General features: G+C 45.7%; 1 protein-coding gene across 4 annotated transcripts; it reads left to right on the plus strand.

Moving 5' to 3' along the window:
* The first annotated feature begins 4,380 nt into the window (after positions 1-4,380).
* On the plus strand, positions 4,381-20,728 carry PTPN20 (protein tyrosine phosphatase non-receptor type 20). 4 transcript variants are annotated; one of them, XM_083505497.1, is made up of 10 exons: positions 4,381-4,559; positions 5,390-5,494; positions 7,034-7,107; positions 10,354-10,460; positions 11,413-11,555; positions 12,350-12,440; positions 14,466-14,803; positions 16,310-16,525; positions 17,872-17,934; positions 20,425-20,728. In XM_083505497.1, exons 2-10 carry the CDS (start codon positions 5,483-5,485, stop codon positions 20,491-20,493), a joined length of 1,113 nt encoding a protein of 370 aa, XP_083361623.1. In that variant the 5' UTR covers positions 4,381-4,559; positions 5,390-5,482; the 3' UTR covers positions 20,494-20,728. The 4 variants fall into 4 exon arrangements, with proteins under 4 accessions (XP_083361623.1, XP_083361622.1, XP_083361625.1 ...); XM_083505496.1 differs by lacking the exon at positions 5,390-5,494 and adding an exon at positions 5,560-5,704; XM_083505499.1 differs by lacking the exons at positions 5,390-5,494; positions 10,354-10,460 and adding an exon at positions 5,560-5,704.
* The last annotated feature ends 334 nt before the right edge of the window (positions 20,729-21,062 follow it).

Below are 21,062 nucleotides of genomic sequence, written 5' to 3' on the forward strand. Positions count from 1 at the left end.
TGGTGGTGGTGAGAATCTATGGCAGAGCAAAAGCCAAATTCTGTGCCCCTGTGTCCCTGCCTGCCTACTCAATTCTATATTTTTGACCAACAGTGGCTCTGCAAAAGTCAAAAGGGTCAGTTGCACCTGCAGCGTGCATGAACAGCACACTGTGTGTCTATACAGAAGGCACTCAGAGCTGCAGTAAGCCAGCTGTTCTTTCACTGTGACCTGGGCAAAAGTTGGAAGTGGGCCACTTTTTCCTTTTATCGCCCATTGACTGCAGTGGCAAGGAATTTCTCACACCATTATGTCAACTTTCCACCTCAAGGAGCCTACAGTGGTACCTCGGGTTAAGAACTTACGGTAATTCGTTCTGGAGGTCTGTTCTAAACCTGAAACTGTTCTTACAGGGGTAGGCAAACTAAGGCCCGGGGGCTGGATGTGGCCCAATCGCCTCCTCAGTCCTGCCCATGGACAGTCCGGGAATCAGCGGACATTTTACATGAGTAGAATGTGTGCTTTTATTTAAAATGCATCTCTGGGTTATCTGTGGGGCATAGGAATTCGTTCATATTTTTTTTCAAAATACAGTCCAGCCCACCACATGATCTGAGGGACAGTGGACCGGCCCACGGCTGAAAAAGGTTGCTGACCCCTGCCTTAGATGTTTGCTGCCACTCACCTTTTATGTCTCTGAGGCCTTCCAGAAGATTATAATTCCATAATGATTTAGCTTTTTTAACCTTCAGGACAGCAGTTTATTCTTCTGTTTTAATTGCAGAGGTGTTCCCATGCCTGCATAATTAGAAGACCTGCATGTCAAGAGAGCCTACGGTATATTTCACACCATCAATAAATATGTAATAGAAATATAGGAAGGTGCCTTAATTATAACCATCCATTGGTTGGCTTGTGACTGCTTGTTTATTCCACATATATCAACATATGTTCTCCGTTGCAGAATAGTTAATCAATATTGAGCTGGAGAAAGCAGCCGGTGGCAGTCTGGGACTTGCTTTGGTGGAATGACCAGGCAATCGTGAGAAAAGCTGCCAGCCAAGTCTCCGGGTGGGTAGCATCTTACTGAAGGTAACATTTGGATCCCATTGAAATTAATGAGACGTACATCATTGCTAACTTGTCACATTCATTTCAGTAGGGATTCAGTTAATCTAACGTAGTTTGGAACCAACCCGTTCCGCTACTCCAAATGATAGAGATTTTTGTACAGTGGAACATCAGGTTAAGTACTTAATTTGTTCCAGAGGTCCGTTCTTAACCTGAAACTGTTCTTAACCTGAAGCACCACTTTAGCTAATGGGGCTTCCGGCTGCCGCCTGAAGCAAAGTTCTTAACCTGAAGCACTATTTCTGGGTTAGCGGAGTCTGTAACCTGAAGCGTATGTAACCTGAAGTGTATGTAACCTGAAGCGTATGTAACCCAAGGTACCACTGTATCTCTTGTCAAGAGCAGGTCTACCAGCTGGATAACTCAACTGGTTAAAGTGTGGTGCTGTTAACACCAAGGTTGCAGGTTTGGTAATAGCTGCATATTCCTGCATTGCAAGGGGTCGGAGTAGATCAGGCATCCCCAAACTCGGCCCTCCAGATGTTTTTGGACTACAACTCCCATCATCCCTAGCTAACAAGACTAGTGGTCAGGGATGATGGGAATTGTAGTCACAAAACAATTGCAGGGCCGAGTTTGGGGATGCCTGGAATAGATGGTGCTCAGGGTCCCTTCCAACTCTATGATTCTGTGATCAGGGGTGGCTGAATGAAGCAGACAAACTTGTATAATCCACATTAAACATTGGAGTCATGATAGCTAGACTGTAAGGTAAAGGTAAAGGACCCCTGACAGTTAAGTCCAGGCACGAATGACTCTGGGGTTACGGCGCTCATCTTGCTTTACTGGCCGAGGGAGCCAATGTTTGTCTGCAGACAGTTTTTCTGGGTCATGTGGCCAGCATGACTGTTATGCCTACCGGCGTGGTTGCTCGAGAGCAAACAGGCAAGATCCCCACTGGTCTTTTCAAAGGCTTTTTTATTGGCGCAAAAACATTTACAGTGCAGAACGTCTCAATTCCATGTCTTGCTCAGTCACTAGCAGAATCTGAGAGTGGGCGGTCCTTAAACTTTCCCCAGCAGAGTAGTCTCTTGACCCCCATCTGACGCCTCCCCTCTCTGCGCGTAAACCTACTGCGCAGAGAGAGCGTAGCTAAAGGGGGACCTGGCTCTCCCCCCCCCCGCTTTGCTCATGCACGGTGTTTTGGCTCTCTCTTGCACCCTCCGAGCCCTGCATCTCTTCCCCACTAGAGGCGAGGCTTCCCTCCTCCGCGGAGGAAGTGCTGCTTCTCACCATCTTTGGAGGCTCCCTGTAACCCAGTTGCCTTTCCACCTCTCACCTCTGAGCTGATGGCAGTTTCCTGACAATGACTAAGCCGCTTCTGGCAAAACCAGAGCAGCGCACAGAAACACCGTTTACCTTCCCGCCGGAGTGGTACCTATTTATCTACTCCGAGCAACGGGAGCTCACCCCATCACGGAGATTCGAACCGCCGACCTTCCAATCAGCAAGCCTAGGCTCAGTGGTTTCTGGGTCCCCATTGACAAACATATAGGACTTCTGAGATACCTGATAAAGCCACAGTACTTAGGAAAATTAAGTATTATAGTGCAGCATTTGTCCTTTTTAATGGAGCTGCCAGAACAGAGCCAGCTGAGAAGCATTGGGTAATAGTGCACTGCCACTAGGACTGTGAATGAAGCTGCAATTATAGTGTTAAGTTGTGGGTGAACATATCGGACGACACAGCGATTCTTCAAACAGCTCTTGTTTATTCACAGGCCAGAACAGAACTGAACTGAAGGGTTCAGCCAGCCTGCTTATATAGAGCTCCACTAGAACGCAACAGTAACAACTTTCTGTAACTATCCAATCACTGAACGTCACTTTCAATCCCTTATTTGCATATGTGGACCTGAACTATCTACAGTATCCCCCTGCTGGCCCAGGGTGAGAACTTCAGTACATAACATATAGGCCATCTTGCCCCAGAATTTTTAAAGAACCGGGGGGGGGGGGGGGGGGGGCTGAACAGACAGGCCCAGGCCTACTAACTCGATGCTGTTGCATACAGCATTTAGAAATCGCAGCTAGTTCGAGATATATTTTATCATGCCATTTGAATTAAAGTGCCTGTGCTTCTTTCCTTTGGGCTTATTCTGCCCTTCATAATGTTAAGCAGTGTTTGGAACCCCCATTGTTCTAGACGCGTTTTGTGACAGGGAATTTCATCAGCACAAGCAGTTTCTGAGCTCTGGGTGCGGTACGGCGCCTAAGATTTCGGATTAAAACTGTAGAGTGGAAGGAGAGAAGGACTTTTTTTCTGCCTCCCCAATTATAGCTACCCTACAATGCACCTGACCATAAGACGCACCTAGTTTTTAAAGGAGGAAAACAAGAAAAAACATATTCTGAATGAAACAGTGGATGTATGATTTTTGTGGTTCATGCTATGGCCACAGACATGTGATTTGACGGTGAGTTTGTGGTAGCCCAATGCAAAAATCCTGAGAATCCATGTGGATCCGTGCTTTGTAACCATGTTTTTGCGCCATTGTGGCCCCACGAAACAGTGGATGTGTGTTTTTTCTTGGTGCAGGCTGTAGCCATGGACATGCTATGTGATCTGATGGAGAATTTAGGGTGACCCAGTGCAAAAACCCTGAGGATGCATAAGCTTTTACCTCCCCCCTCCCAGGCAGCCTCCTTTATCGCTAGAGTCCCTTATCTTGCCTCCCGATCGCTTGATCAGCTGATCAGCGGCTTTGTTTCAACACCCCCTTTCCTGTTTCTAAAAATAAAAAAAGCACGATCTGACATTTCCCCTTACTTTTTAGGAGGAAAAAAAGTGCATCTTAAGAAGCGAAAAATACGGTACGGACTAGAGAAGAGACGGTCTTAAGAATATTAGGGGTGGGTGGGTGGTCAGGGGAAGGACTAGACCATGTGAAAGGCGAACGTAATATTTTAGCCACAGTTTGTTCATTTTTAGCTTTGTTTTCTTGTTTTATATATATATTAAAAAGTGCCCTGTTGCACCCATAAGCTAGGTTTTAAGGTGCCATTTAGCTCCTAGCTTTCCTGTCTCAGTTTCTAACATTGATGTTAAGCCTATATTTCTCTGGTTAACGTGGTATCTTCAGTGCTGTGAAGATTGCCTTCTTTGACAGGAACAGATCCCATGTAGAGTATTGCTTATTATTATAATAGAACACGCCAGGCTGTGTTGTGAGCTTCCTCCCTGCTGCGTGTAGTTTGTGCTTGTCCCCAGAGAGAGAGAGAGATGTGCAATCTGAGTTTGTGTGACATCACAGAGTCATAGGCAGAAGGTTCTACACCGGAACTGTGACAGTTGGGGAAGCAGTTGCGCAGGATGTTGTGAAGAGGTGGAGCATCTGGGTCATCTGTGGGGTGCATACCAGACTACATCCACGGCTGATCATGAGGCTTTCCTAAGTTAACATCCCTCTGAACTGAAGGAGGACTGTGCAGACTGCCTTCTATATGAGGTTGTGCCCTTTTTCTCTAAAGATCACGTTGCTTTCATAACTGGAAGTTTGAACACCCAGGAGTGAATGTTGCCTGTTTTAAAGTGTTGCTACACTAATGCCTTAGCAAGTGAGCGTTGCACGTTCTAAAGCAGGCTATGGTTGGTTTTTTTGGACTACAATTCCCATCATCCCTGACCACTGGTCCTTCTAGCCAGGGATGATGGGAATTGTAGTCCAACAATAGCTAGAGACCCAAGTTAGGGAAAGCCTGTTCTAGAGGGACAAATTCTTCATCTGGACTGCATGAGATGCTGCTTTTTCTCTCCATTGTGGCTTCTAAGGTTAAAAAACAAAAAAGGTAAAGGACCCTTGGCTGGCTAAGTCCAGTCAAAGGAGACTACGGGGTTGTAGCGCTCATCTCGCTTTCAGGCCGAGGGAGCCGGCGTTTGTCCACAGACAGCTTTCCAGGTCATATGGCCAGCAGGACTAAACTGCTTCTGGTTGAATGGAACACTGAAGGAAACCAGAGCACACGGAAACACCATTTACCTTCCCACTGTGACAATACCTATTCATCTACTTGCACTGGTGTGCTTTTGAACTGCTAGGTTGGCAGGAGCTGGGACAAAGCAACGGAAGCTTACCCTGTCACGGGGATTCAAACCACCGACTTTCTGATCAGCAAGCCCAGGAGGCTCAGTGGTTTAGACCACAGCGCCACTCGTGTCCCTAGTTGTGGCTTCTGTCTTGACGTAGCAAGGGAAACCTTGCTTATACAGTTTCTGCTCTGTTAACATACAGGTCCTAAGGGTCTCCCACAGAAATTCATTTTTTAATTTTTTGCTCAGTATGGATTCGTATGCCTGGATGAACGTGTTTACTTGGGAATCCTAGGAGCACAGCGAAGGATCACTTTCTAAGACCAGGAAGAATCCAGTCAAATGTGTAGCAAGGTGAGGAATGGCTGCAACTTCTTTTCCAGCGAATTACTAACTTGTCTGTTGTTTCTTCAATACAGTTTGGTGAAATGAAACAAGCCCATCTCTTGCTCTTTGCCTCAGTGGTGTTGATAACATGCTACATGTAGCCCAGAGATAACATTTCCAGAAATGCTGCGGCCATGGAACCTTTTCCACAAAAAGAAAAGCAAAAAGGGAAGCAGGGTGCGTGTGCTTTAGAATAAGTGCAATGTTTACTTTCTTAAATGTTTGTGTGTAACTTAAATTGTACTTCTTAGCCTGTTTATAAAATGCAAAAAATATAAATGCTTTTGTTTTAAACAGCAATCAGAAATGTACCCGTTGTTAGAAATGAAACTGCAATCTGCTGGTTTCTAGCGGCACAGTCCTTTGCATGTCTGCTTATAAGTCCCCGTATGTTAAATAGAAATTACTCCCAAGTAAGTGTGCATAGGATTGCAGCCAAAGGTAATTTAGGATTGCCTGCATGCTAGAGTAATTTAGTGCTGTTGAGGCACTGCTTTTCTGTTGCTAGCTGGAAGTGGAATTAAAATGGATATTCTATACAGGACTATAGCACCATATTATCCAGCAGTCGCCTAATTTGGGCTGCAATATGTTATTCAGGTAATGTTCTTTCCTGTTTTGTTGCTTTCTATTTATCCCAGCTTAAGGGCTTTTTAAAATCAATTTTATATCCTTTCCTTCCTCTTGAAAAGGAGCCCAGGATAGTTCACAGCATAAAAAAGTATAGGGGGGAAATGAATGTTTAAACATTTTTCAGAGTTGGAGAATCACAATCACAGAGCCTCCAGCTGTCCCTATTTTTAGGGACAGTCCCGGATTTACAGAAGCCATCTCGGTTTCTGATTTGATCCTGGAATGTCCCAGTCTTCCTTAAGACATCCTGATTTTTATCAGAGAAACGTTGGAGGGTGTGGAGTTATGCGACCCCTGAGCCAAGGAGACAAGTAACTATACAACCTTGAGAAGACATCTGAAGGCAGCCCTGTATAGGGAAGTTTTAAAAAATGTTTTATTGTGTTTTTATAAGCGTTGGAAGCCACCCAGAATGGCTGGGGCAACCCAGTCCGATGGGCAAGGTATTATTATTATTATTATTATTATTATTATCATTATTATTATTATATAGGACACCCCTATTTTCATCGAAGAAATGCTGGAGGGTATGCAATCAGCATGTAAAACAGCGGCATAATATAATAGTGGCTGGTTTACTTTACAAAGTGTAAGGCAAGTCTCCATCTGCTGAGAGATAGTCAGCGATCAGCTAGGTGCAGAGGCCCGAGGGCAGAGAAAATGTGGCTTATACTATTTGTAGGCACAGAGGAGCCAATGCTGCATTCAGGAAGACATCCACAAATCTTCATCCTCAGCCTGGGTTCAATGGGAAGATACTCTGAGTAGCTGTCCAGAGCTCGCCATGCTTCTGTGGTCTTCTGTATCTCTTAACAGCATTTCCAATTGCCCTTGTTTCAGATCACTCACCAAGTTTGCCGTTGTTCTTCTTAGGCTACAGATGTTAAGTGCAGCCCTCCTCTCAAAAGAAAGGATGAACCTGGGAAATCGGAGGTTATTTCAGGCAGGTATGGTTCTTGCACAGCTGAATCCATCACCACACATAAAATACAGGTATATTCTCTGCCAGCTCCATCATATTATTTAAGCGAGGAGCAGGTGGCGCTGTGGTATAAACCACTGAGCCTCTTGGGCTTGCTGATCAGAAGGTCAGTGGTTCGAATCTGTGCGACGGGGTGAGCTCCTGTTGCTCTGTCCCAGCTCCTGCCAACCTAGCAGTTCAAAAGCACACCAGTGCAAGTAGATAAATAGGTACCGCTGTGGCGGGAAGGTAAACGACGTTTCCGTGCGCTCTGGTTTCCATCACGGTGTCCTGTTGTGCCAGAAGTGGTTTCGTCCTGCGGGCCACATGACCCGGAAAGCACTGGCTTTCCACAGCCTGAAAGCGAGATGAGCGCTGCAACCCCATAGTCACCTTTGACTTGACTTAACCATCCAGGGGTCCTTTACCTTTTATTATTTAAGTAATCATTTAAGCCTTTTGACAGGACACACAAACACCGCCTCAGAAGCACCTCTGTAGCACTGTCCTCCTTTTTTCTGCCCTTTGACCTCTTTCCATACTTTTCAGTTTGTGTTGTTATATCTTACAGAGTCACCTTTCTGGGTGCTCCCCTGAAGATGTTTTAGACAGCACCCTTCCTGTGAGAGTTAGCTTCCCCAGATGGAGGGGTGCAGCCTATCTCTCCTCTGTCTGGGAGAAGGCCACTTTTTTTACCCTGGTCGCCACTGCCAGGCGTTCCATGCCAAGTGCTGAGGGCTCTTTTCTGGAAGAGGGCATTGCCAGAGACTGATACCAGGCACAATCCTAAGCAATTTTTGCTCATTGAGACAGCCTGGCTTCTCCCACTCTCAGTGTTTTTAGCCAATGAGTGAAGTCAGAGCTCTGATGGACAAATGAGTTGTTGGACACCAGCAACAGTAAACCCTGGGGTACAAAAGAGCTGTTGTTTCCCCCTCCCCTTCAGTGCACTTTTACAGTACAGTGATGCCCCGCAAGACGAATGCCTCGCAAGACGAAAAACTCGCTAGACGAAAGAGTTTGCCATTTTTTGAGTCGTTCCGCAAGACGAATTTCCCTATGGGCTTGCTTTGCAAGACGAAACATCTTGCGAGTTCTTGCGAGTTTGTTTCCTTTTTCTTAAAGCCGCTAAGCCGTTAATAGCCGTTAATAGCCGCTAAGCCGCTAATAGCCGTGCTTCGCAAGACGAAAAAACCGCAAGACGAAGAGACTCGCGGAATGGATTAATTTCGTCTTGCGAGGCACCACTGTATCTCTTCTTATTTTTGTCCAAGGGATCTCTGTAGTTTGCCCTGTTTTCCAGCAACTAAGATGCATATTTCATTGGGTTTGATCAGATACTCCCAAGGAGTTATTTTCTGCAAGTTCTACTACACTGTAAACATCGGCAAATCTCCCCCTCTCTGCCAGAAGCCAAATGTTTGGAAAGAGGCTTAGGAAATTCTCATGCAGTACATGAGATAAAGACCAGGCACTCATGGAGAATTTCCCATATTTTTAACCTGCAGTACAATGGTATACATGGCTACTCAGAAGGAAGTCTCTGTGTTTAATGGGGCTTGCTCCCAGGTAAGTGTGTAAAGGATGGCAGCCTAGGCATTGGTTTAGGGTTGGTATTGAGGGACGCGGGTGGCGCTGTGGGCTAAACCACAGAGCCTAGGACTTGCCAATCAGAAGGTCGGCGGGGTGAGCTCCCATTGCTCGGTCCCTGCTCTTGCCAACCTAGCGGTTCGAAAGCATGCCAGTGCAAGTAGATAAATAGGTACTGCTCCGGCGGGAAGGTAAACGGCGTTTCCATGCGCTGCTCTAGTTCGCCAGAAGCGGCTTAGTCATGCTGGCCACATGACCCGGAAGCTGTACGCCGGCTCCCTCGGCCAATAAAACGAGATGAGCACCACAACCCCAGAGTTGGCCACGACTGGACCTAATGGACAGGGGTCCCTTTACCTATTGAGGAAAACAAGGTTCCTGTGCCTTTAGGAGCTGTGTGGCAGGCAGAAATTAAACAGGTTGTTAGTTTGGAAACACATTAGGGGAAAGTTTAATCGTCACAGTACAGGTAGTGCCCCCACCCTAGTTAATGTGCATTCAGTAGGTGTATATGCACATCGCACTGAACCCAGAAATGACCCAGAAATGTCACAAAGGCGTCACTGAAACATCACTCAAAGGACATAACCTGGGGCAGGGCAGGAAAGAATGGGGTGTTTGCAGGCTTTTTCAATGGGTTTCAATTATACGCAATTTCACACAGGCACGAGATGCCTCAGAAGGTAACGCAGACGGGGATCTGTCTGTACTCACTCGTTTTGTGTTTTGTCAGGCCCCACGGCTGCCATTTTGTGACTGGTGCCTACAGTACTTTCTCAAAATTCCACTTGTGCCCACTGGCCCCAAAACACTGGTGACTCCTGAGCAAAGCTTTAGTTGTGATTCCTGCATTGCAGGGGGTTGAATTAGATGACCCCTGGGTTGCCTTCTAACTTTGTGAATCCTCAGAATCACTACGGAAGTGCTAAGCATTATTATTAAGAATTTGTGTTTTACTTTTAGTAGCTGGGATTTAAATTAAGGCTCCCCAGGTTGAACATCTGGAGAATGATGAGAGTTCTTCCCATCTTCTGATAGGAAAAATACCTCGATGGCTTACAGAAAATTACACAAAAGCCATGCGTTCATTTTATATTTACCATTAGGCTAGTGGCCACTAATTAATGTTACGATGTAGACTTGGAACAGCAGAATAAAATGTCACTTCGCTCTAATATGTTGGGACTTGAAGTACCAGAAAGTCCTGGACCCTGGGACCAGAGGCATGTTGGGCAGGAATTAAGCTTGGCCAAAAACAGGAGTACTGCAAGAGACCCTATGGAGTACCAAATAAATAATTTTAACAGCCTGATCTGAGACCAACGAAAGCTTCCACATCATTCTCGCTCACAGATCTGAGCAGCAAAGACGCTCAAGTTGTGCCGCGTTCTTTAAAAGAAACTGCTTCGTAAACCACTGAGCAGGAGTTTGGACTGACACGTAGCTTCCACCTGGTGCAAAAGAAGTTGGGGTAAAGGTGTAGCTTGCAACAGGGGACTCCACATTTCTGTGCGGTAATCAGCAAAGAGAAAGAAAACAGTGAGACAGGTGCTTTGAGGTTGTTTAACTTTAGCTCTGCCACGTGGTAGCGGTTTCTGCCATTTCCAATATAGAAAGTTAAGTGAATAACGTCATTCTACAGCCTGCAGAAAAACAAGCTTGAAACACAGAAAATGGAAACAACAGAATCAGAGGGCTACATGAGTGAAGATGAAGACGTAGCCAAGAGACTGTCTACCCTGCCCAGAGGTACCTACATAGATATCTGCATCAGCTGGTATAAATCTCATTTACCTTTTGGTCTCATTGAAGCAACGCCATTAGTAGTAGTAGTAGTAGTAGTAGTAGTAGTAGTACACTGGTTGCCCCAGCCACTCTGGGCAGCTTCCAACAAACATAAAAACATAATAAAGCCAAACATTAAAACTTCCCTCTACAGTTGTACCTTGGAAGCCGAACGCCTTAGCTCCCGAACGATCGAAACCTGGAAGTGAGTGTTCCGGTTTTCAAACGATTTTCGAAAGCCGAACGTCCAGCGCGGCTTCCACGGCTTCTCATTGGCTGCAGGACGCTTCCGCAACCAAGCGGAAGCCGTGTTCTGTTCGAAAACCAAGGTACCACTGTACAGGACTGGCTTTAGATGTACAGTGGTACCTCGGGTTAAGTACTTAATTCATTCCGGAGGTCTGTACTTAACCTGAAACTGTTCTTAACCTGAAGCACCACTTTAGCTAATGGGGCCTCCTGCTGCTGCCACGCTGCCAGAGCACAATTTCTGTTCTCATCCTGAAGCAAAGTTCTTAACCTGAAGCATTATTTCTGGGTTAGCGGAGTGTGTAACCTGAAGCGTATGTAACCTGAAGCATATGTAACCCGAGGTACCACTGTATTCTAAAAGTTGTATAGTTATTTATCGCCTTGACATTTGAATTTACTGTGTAGTAGCATCTACAGAAAATAACTTGTAGCGAATACGTGATCTCAGGTAATGCTCCCATGATGGCATAGTTGCCCAGCATGACTGGAGTATCTTCTTTCCCCTTCTTATGTCCCATGCGGAGGTCAGGATAGCAGCCTTTGAGACCTTGTACCATAGGGCCTTGGCTGAGTTGGGAATAGGCAGGTACCTTTCTGTGGAGAGTCCTGTCCGCCAGACCTCCCCAACCAAAAGCAAACAATTCCTTTTATATCGATCTGATAGGGGCGACGCTTGTCAGTGATGAAGAGTTGGCTGAAATGTCACAGATATCGCAAAGGAAAAGCGGTTCAAACTGTAATACTGAAAATCTAATCCAGAAGCTTCAAAAGCAGATTGAACAGGAAGAGATTCTGAAGGAATATGTGGTGAGTGCTCTACCTGAGTGTTGCTATTTCAGCAGCAATAAGCAGAATTATTTTCCTCCATTATGAGACAATTGTACCAGTATTGTTACGGTGCAGTCCGTACCCGTATCTGCTCATGAATTCGGTAGGGGTTGCTTCCCGGTAAGTGTGTACTGATTTAAAGTATCTCTGAAATACTGAGAGAAAAATGTGTTCTGTTTCTGGAAGAAGGTACAGAAAACTCCAGTTTAGATGCTTAGAAACACCATGACAATTCTAATAACATTTAAGGTTTAGTAGACATGAATGCTAGGGACACGGGTGGCACTGTGAGTTAAACCACTGTGCCGCTTGGACTTGCCGATCGAAAGGTCAACGGTTCGAATCCCCGCGACGGGGTAAGCCCCCATTGCTCTGCACGCAGTGCAAGTAGATAAATAGGTACCGCTCCGGAGGGAAGGTAAATGGCGTTTCTGTGTGCGCTGCTCTGGTTTCACCAGAAGCGGCTTCGTCATGCTGGCCACATGACCCGGAAAAACTGTCTGCGGAAGCGGACAAACGCTGGCTCCCTCGGCCTGTAAAGCGAGATGAGCGCCACAACCCCAGAGTCATTCGCAACTGGACTTAATTGTCAGGGGTTCCTTTACCTTTACCTTTAGACATGAGTGCTAGCTATGAATCAGATGGGTTATCTCTTACAAAAAAAAAAAAGAGGAAAAATGGATTCACTGAATGCACACACATAAAACCCCCACATATATACTCCCACTCATGTCTCTGCAAATGAAAGATGTTGAATTTTACCTTTCTTTTAGAGCTTAGAGCACATGAAGCCAACCGATGACTGCCAGATTGCTGCAGCAGCAGAAAACCGGGAAAAGAACAGATACCGAGATATCCTCCCATGTAAGGAATTGTCTCTGTGGCAGTCTAGGGAGAATGCAAGGAAAATGTATGAATGAGAACAGAATGTGCTCAATGCCAGCTCAGTTGGTTAGAGAGTGTGGTGGGTTGGTTAGAACATTTACCTGTGATTTTAAATCTTGGACCTAGGCCATAAGATTTTCCACTGGACAATTACAATAATTCAATTTCATTCTGATATGAGGAACCAGCTCTATAGCTCACACACAATTTACAGCTCATGTTTATATTATTGTAATGGGTCTAGGGGTTGCTCGTGCATAAGCCAGTGAAAACACCTGGCTGGGTTGCCTGAGTGAACCTTTTCTGTCCGGACAGCCACTCTCCCGTGGCTGTCTCAATCGCTGGCAGAATCTGTCAGTGGGCATTTCTTAAACTTCTTCCAGCAAAGAAGCTCTTTGACGCCTAGTCTCCTCCTACTCTCTCTGCGCGAAAGCCTTCTGCGCAAGGAGGGCGTAGGCAGCGGAGGACCTCTACTCTCCCCGCTGGTCCCCGGCAAGGAGTCATGGGACCGCCTCGCCGCTTCCCCCATCTGCCCCCCTTCTCCACTGGTGCTACGCTGATTCTCTTCCCCAGAAGATGGGCTGCCTCTCCCAATCCCGGGACGTTCTCCGGAATCCCTCTGGATTTTGCTCTCTCCCTCCGGCACTGATGGCAGTTCCCTGACAATTATATATTTACTTGCTTTTGGGGTTTTGTGTGTGTGGCTGTAACTCAGTAGCACGCAACAGGCTGGACTTGTTCTGAACCTGGTCCCTAAGAGAGCCAGTGTGGTGTAGTGGTTAAGAGAGATAGACTCGTAATCTGGTGAACCGGGTTCGATTCCCTGCTCCTCCACATGCAGCTGCTGGGTCACCTTGGGCTAGTCACACTTCTCTGAAGTCTCTCAGTCCCACTCACCTCACAGAGTGTTTGTTGTGGTGGAAGAAGGGAAAGGAGAATGTTAGCCGCTTTGAGACTCCTTTGGGTAGTGATAAAGTGGGATATCAAATCCAAATCCAAACTGTAAGGGATTTAATCTGTGTACATCCCCAGCCACACAACTGGAGAGCTATAGCCTACCAACTTGCAGCTCTTTCTCCAGGCTCTCATCCTGGATGGTGCTGATTTTCTGGACCCAATCCAGTCTGGCTCCAGCATGGTTTGAGACTGAAGTGCCTTCAGTCAATCTGGTGGGTGACCTGTACCAAGAAACTATAGATAGCCGGTCTCCTTGTTGATTTTCCTAGACTTCCTAGCTGTGTTTTGTATTCGGCCATGATATACTCCATCTTGGAGGGGAATTGGGACCCTATTTGCAGTGGTTCCTCTTTGTTTGTTTGTTTGTTTGTTTGTCTGTTTAGAAAAGGTGTACTCTGCCGCTTCAGTATTGCTACTTCCAAGGCAACTATCAAGACCAATGAAACAGATAAAAACAGCATTGCACGGGCAAGCTGTAAACAAATAGATACATGGGATATTTTGTTAGAAAGCACCCCATGTCAATATTGTCAGGAGCTCAGCCTACACTCGAGTAGGACCTTGGTAGAGACACATGCCCGACTGGCATGTTCTCTCCCTCCTGGTCAGTCGTTCGGGAGCTTCAAAAGCTTTCTTCAGCCCGAACATCACAGCGACCGATGCCAACAGACACCGGCACACTTAGGGATCCGCAGGGTTTGCGCATCATACGTAACAGACCTCAGCAACTCAGCATTTTGGCTAATCTACTTTATTTACATATAAACACACACGGAGCGCTGCAACATGGCTCCCTCTCTAGCATCAGACAGCAAGGAGAGAGAAAACAAAGGACAATAGTCCCACCTCATGGAACACAGTAACACAAACATCCTGTCTCTGTCACTTCCCACTTTGTGGAGTCAAAACATATACCGTCACGTGATAGACAACAATCCCATGACTGCAATAATGGAGAAGGAATTCTAACAAATATTTAATGGTGTAGTCTGCAGACTGTAGAGAAGGCTTAGAGGCCTGGAAGGGCTCATCTGTATTCCTTCCTAGACGACAAAACGCGGGTTCCCCTCGGAGAGGCCGAAGGCTACATCAATGCCAGCTACATCCGCGTGCCAGTGGGCAAGGAAGAGTTCTTCTACATCTCCACCCAGGGGCCTCTGCCTTCCACCATGAACGACTTCTGGCAAATGGTCTGGGAAAACCAATCCAATGTCATTGCCATGATAACAAGAGAAACGGAGCGAGGAACATCCAAATGCCACCGCTACTGGCCTGAGCCCCCCCAGGACACTCTAATGGATCTGAGTCAGTTTCAGCTGCGAATGAGTAACTACCAGATCCTAGATTGCTTCATCATTAGAGTGATAGATGTTACAAAGAAACAGGTATGGCGCCCAGGTTTGCACAAGAAAGAGACTTGTCACAGATGCCAAGCGTGATCTATGCACATAATGAGAATAGTGATTAAGTTACCGTATTTTTTGCTCTATAAGACGCACCAGACCACAAGACGCACCTAGTTTTTGGAGGAGGAAAACAAGAAAAAATAATATTCTGAATCTCAGAAGCCACAACAGCAAGAGGGATCGCTGCACAGTGAAAGCAGCAATCCCTCTTGCTGTTCTGGCTTCTGGGATAGCTGCGCAGCCTGCATTCGCTCCATAAGATGCACGCACATTTCCCCTTACATTTTAGGAGGGGAAAAGTGAGTTTTATAGAGCAAAAAATACGGTATATTTGTTTGCTGGATTTTTCTTCTCTTCCGTTTGCACGAGGAAAGTGATGGTTGAGCTATGTGCATAATTAGAACAGTGATTAAGCTGCCTTTCTTTGCCCAATTTTTCTTCTGTTCTGTTCAGTGATGCCAAATCAGCACAATTCTCCAGCCTGCCTGTCTGATAATATTGTTTCCAGTCTTGCGCAGGGCAAAGCATTCAATCCTCCCCTTTTGGAGGAAGCGTTTTGGGAGATGTGCATTTTGGAACTGTTAACGAGTTGTGTCCTGCTTTGGAATGCCTTGGCCTAAGTACGTTTCCCTGTTGCCTGTGACCTTGGCTGTTACAATGCTGTTTCAATGTTCAAGATGTGGGAATATAAGACCTCTCAGAGAGGCATCTAGTAATCCTGTCCCTTCACAGCCGCCTCGTAGGTGGAAAGGGAAGAGGCCAAGACAGCGGTTGACAGCTGGGGGGTGGGTTGGGGACAACATTTATTTTATTTACCGTAACAAATGAATTGTAATCAGTGCTTTTTTTCTAAAAAAAAATGTTTAGGGGTACTCTCATTTAGACTCAAGAAAATCACTATTTTATAGTTCACATCAGGAAAAATAAATACAGTAAATGTACAAAAGTACAAAGATTCACAAAATGTTTAGAGGTATGCATACCCCAGAAAAAAAGCACTGATTGTAATAAAACTTTTAAGAGGTTTACAAAAATTAAAAACAGAATACAGTGGTACCTCGGGTTAAGTACTTAATTCGTTCCGGAGGTCCGTTCTTAACCTGAAACTGTTCTTAACCTGAAGCACCACTTTAGCTAATGGGGCCTCCTGCTGCTGCCGTGCCGCCGGAGCACAATTTCTTTTCTTATCCTGAAGCAAAGTTCTTAACCTGAAGCACTATTTCTGGGTTAGCAGAGTCTTAACCTGAAGCGTCTGTAACCTGAAGCGTATGTAACCCGAGGTACCACTGTATTAAAATTATTATCAATAAGAGACTGTTAAAAGCAGGGCTTGCATAGGGGTTTTGTGTTGTTAGTAGCGTCAGGGGATGCAGACTGCAGATTTCGACTGAATTGCTTGGTTTCCTGAATTCTGATTTTGAGAAGAGGGGAATCTTCCCATGACTAATTGCGTAACGGCTAGTTCTTTGACTCCTTCTGCTGTAGACACTTGAGAAGCGCTCTGTGCACCACCTCCAGTTTACATCCTGGCCAGACCACGGCACTCCCACGTCATCAAAAGATCTTGTCAAATTTGTCCGATACATGAGAAAAATCCACCAGTCAGGCCCCATCATCGCTCACTGCAGTGCTGGGATTGGAAGGAGCGGAGTGCTGCTTTGTGTGGATATTCTGTTGAGCTACATCGAAAAAGATATGCCTGTAAGTTCACTAAAATCCTCATTCCATCCTTAGCAGGCATGCTGTGTTGGGATGCTCGCTATGTGCACAGGCAGTGAGAACATAAAGGTGAGGGGAAAGGCTGAATAGACTGGTGAGAGTTGTGGTGATCTCGGAATCAAGAGACCCAACTGTGGACTCATGGTTTTGTAGAATCACAGAATTGTTGAGTTGGAAGGGACTCCGAGTGTACAGTAATGATCTCTGTCAGGCGAGTAGCCTGATAAGCAGCGAAAGACTCTCCGTCAGTTTTATACAAGTTTAATTTAAAGAAAAACACATTCAGAGCATGGCGTTCTGCCTGCTCTCATTAATCTTAGTTGCTCAGTCTGACTCATCATTCCTCCCCCAACAAGAAGAACGCCAAAATTCCGCCTTTCGTCTCCTTCCTTTCTGTTGCTCTCCAAGCTTTTCTAATCTCCTCGTTTTAAGACTACAGGACTGGCCTACCTCTTCCTCAGAAGACTCAGCCTCCGACACAGGCTTATCTGCTGGTTGCCTGGCAACGCCTTGGCTGACTTCTAACTCTTCCTCCCCTTGGGAGCTAACTGCTTCTTCCCTGGAAAGGAGAGGCTGCTCTCTCTAAATCAGACAGACAGTTCTCATCTACAGAGTCAGCCTCTTCTTCACTCAACTCAATTTCCGAGGCTGACTCTTTTGCTGAGCTCGGGGGGGGGGGCGCGTTCCTGACACCGAGAGTCCTCTAGTTCAGCCCCCTGCAATGCAGAAGTCTCAGCTAAAGGATCCATGACAGCTAGCCATCCAACCTCTGTTTAAAAACCTCCAAGGAACCTCCCCATTTGCCATGAACTCTCCAGGTGGCATCAGGAAGCCAAACGCTTGTCTCAGCTTCTTCCTAGCTAAAATGCAGGAATAAGAATACAGTGGTGCCTCGCAAGACGAAAAGATTCCGTTCTGTGATTCTCTTCGTCTAGCGGTTTTTTCGTCTTGCAAAGCAAGCCCATTGACGGATTAGCGCTATTAGCGGCTTATCTGCTGATCGGATCAGCTGATAAGCGGCTTAGCGGCTTAGAAAAAGGGGGGAGGGGAAAAAACCAGCAGGAACTCGCAAGACATTGTCGTCTTGCGAAGCAAGCCCATAGGAAATTCGTTTTGCGAAGCACCTCCAAAACGGAAAACTCTTTCGTCTAGCGAGTTTTCCGTCTTGCGAGGCATTCGTCTTGCAGGGCACCACTGTATTGACCTGCCTCAGAAGGGTTCTTGCGGGGGCTGCCCCATTATCGTCAGAAGTTTGCCGTGGGCCTTAGCTGCCCTCTCCTACTGGTCCCCAAGGGTGGCAAATAAGTCAGCCTTCTTTATTCCCGCAGTTTGACATCAAGCAGATAGTAACGAATTTGCGGCAACAGCGCTGCGGCATGATTCAAACCAAGGTAAGGAGATCGAGCTCACTTGTCTCCTTGCACAAACTGCATGGAGTTAAGTGGTTTACTTGTGCAAGAACAACAAGCGACTCTCAAAGCCTGAGAGCAGGAGCTGCCTACTTTTGCTTCCCATTGTGAAGAGGCCTTAGCAATCAATTGTGTCAAGGATGTGGCTCAGAAACTGGGCTTCATTTGTGCTGGGGGTTATCCAGGCTCAGCCAAGGAGCCTGTTTTAGTATCATACCGTATTTTTCGCTCTATAAGACGCACCAGACCACAAGACGCACCTAGTTTTTGGAGGAGGAAAACAAGAAGAAAAATATTCTGAATCCCAGAAGCCAGAACAGCAAGAGGAATCGCTCTTGCTGTTCTGGCTTCTGGGATAGCTGCGCAGCCTGCATTCGCTCCATAAGACGCACACACATTTCCCCTTACTTTTTAGGAGGGAAAAAGTGAGTCTTATAGAGCAAAAAATACGGTATATTCTCTCTTGAAACCTGCAAAACAAAGGTGACTTCCTCTGTGGAAGGAGTAGCAGGAATTCTGCAGTTTTTAGACACTATTGAAACCCCAGCACTTCCCCCTTTGGGAGATTATCTGCATCTTATTAGCAGGGAGATGCATTTCCATCATTTTAGAGTCCACTACAGAAATAATAATAATAATAATAATAATAATAATAATAATAATAATAATAATAAAATTTATTTATATCCCGCCCTCCCCAGCCAAAGCCGGGTTCACGGCGGCTAAGAACAATCAAATATTCAAACAATCAAACCCAGAGAACAATTTTTTTTCCTTTAAAAATTACATTTGATGGTTCATTGAACCTTTCCATATTTGGGTCTTTTTATAATTTATAAAGTTTGAAAAAGGTGTGTCTTCTGGCCCCTCAGCTGTGCATGCTCTCTTGCTTATGTAACCACTTGGATCCTGACCCAAACATTGCAAATCCCCTGAAAAGCCAAATAAATGATGTCGCAATTATGTGTGTGCATGGACGTTTAATCTCCCAAGAGAGCAGGATTTCAGTTCCATTAGAATTGGACGTGATTGGATTTTTCAAAACCTGTAACTGGCCCTGTATAGTAATTTTTAGAGAGCAAAAGCAAATGTTCAAAAGGGAAGGGTCTTCAGGACAACACCCTAGCAAAGGAATAGGGGAGGTCCTGCTTGCCTTATCTTAGCAGAGTTTCTCAAACATGGGTCTCCAGCTGTTTTTTGGACTACAATTCCCACCATCCCTGACCACTGGTCCTGCTAGCTAGGGATGGTGGGAGGTGTAGTCCCAAAACATCTGGAGACCCATGTTTGGGAAACCCTGATTTAGGGCCTTGGATTAGCTCAGGAAATGAAGCCTGTTATTTCTGGTGGTTGTTTCCAGGTAAGTCAGTGCAACGTCAAGTCTATCTGAGGTGAGCAGGGGCAAACTTGCCCATCTCTCTCTCTCTGTTTGCCACACTTCTTCAGGGGGAACTACTCCTGTTTTGAAGGAAAAACCTAAAACCGAAATAGTAGTGTAGCAGCTGTGGGAATGTTCAGGGATGCAGGAGAGGATATTTTGTCTGATTATATCCTTATCCAACTTGTGTTAACAAGTTCCACAATTTCAGCAGAATAACATTCCCCTTATTTTAAACTTTGCAACGGATGCGTTTGCTCAGGCTCGCTAAAGCCTCTATAATAACTGTTCTGGTATCTCCCCCTTATTCCCTCATAAAATATAAGAGACGACACAGTCTTTTACAAACGTATAAAAAGTTTACTCACATATCATTCTGTTCACAATCAGATCCCAGAAGGCAGACTTAGCTTAATGAAGTAACATACACTTGGAATCTATCTCATAAAAAGACAGTCCCTTTTGTCCTCTCTTGGCTGGAAGCCATGAGGGCATCTTTGGCTTAGTAGATGTTGTTTATTCGATGCATGTGGAGAAACAGAGAGAGATGGCTGCCCTGCCCTGTGCTTTTGTCATTACCTGCACAGGTGAGGCCACACCCACCTCCAGTCACATGCAGAGGAAGTCTGTCCCAGCCCAGAAGGAAACAGGAAGTTTACCTGCTGGCTGGACAAACATTCCTCCCCATGTGTAAACATGTTCACTCTAGGAATGTTGTACTTGACTGCTCTTGTGTTTCACATCCTACAGCGGCAAGCATTAGCCAAGCGATTGTCCCCACTGAATAGTCTCTTTCTGATCTGCTTGCATTAGGAGAGGTGGCTTCTAACCCGTTGCTTTGCAGAGAGAACTATAAATACGAGAGTAGTGCAGGTAGAAAAGAAAGTAGGCTTTGGCTCAAGGTTATGCCAAGTTTTTTCTGCAACACATTCCTTGAGTCTTTGCAGACTCAGCAATGAAATGTTTCTGCTCTGGGAAAGAGAAGGGAGACACAGATTGTCCCAGAGCCAGAACATTCACGAGCCTAGCAAGTTTTCTCTGTCTTTCATCCTGTGATGAGGAATATAACTGGCTGTTTCCTTCTTCATGCCCAGGAGCAGTATATGTTTTGCTACGAACTAGCTCTTGAAGTCTTGAAGAACATTCAGAGCACGAATTCCTAGCCGGCGCAATAAGCAAAGCCACGCTGCTGCCGCCACCTGTCTCAGATCCGCCTTGTTACTTGAAACTCTTTCCATCGAGATGGCCATGAGAGGTGCTGTACAAGCGAGGATTTTTTTTTCCTGTTTCAGGGCTTGACAAACATGGATTTCTAAAGCTTTATGCAGGCAAAGTTGACACAGTGGGTGTAGACAAATGTCTGGTAACTAGCCATAAAAAAATCTGCTTGCAACTGAATTCAGTTCTACTAGTATTTGTTATGGTTTGGGCTTAATGGGTGCGTGGCTCTGTCCATCAGATGAATGGCAGCTGAAAGTAAGTAGACTTTAAGCCACACAGGACCTTGCTGTCTTCACCTACCCGAAAAAGGGGGAGCTGTGTTTTGAATAGAGGTGGCTTGTTTCCTATGGCAATGCCCCCCATTTTCATTCAAGCTAGAGAAGTATGACTTGTCAAACCCAGGCTTCCTTGGCTGCTTCACTTTATCACTGGTGATAGGACATGGCCTTTAAGTAGAAGCTGAAACTCACAGAGAAAGTGTTTTAGCAGTTACAGGAGACAACGTTTTTGT

This window comes from Podarcis liolepis (genome assembly GCF_965112155.1).
Source record: "Podarcis liolepis genome assembly, chromosome: 5".
In the NCBI taxonomy this organism is placed as follows: domain Eukaryota; kingdom Metazoa; phylum Chordata; class Lepidosauria; order Squamata; family Lacertidae; genus Podarcis; species Podarcis liolepis.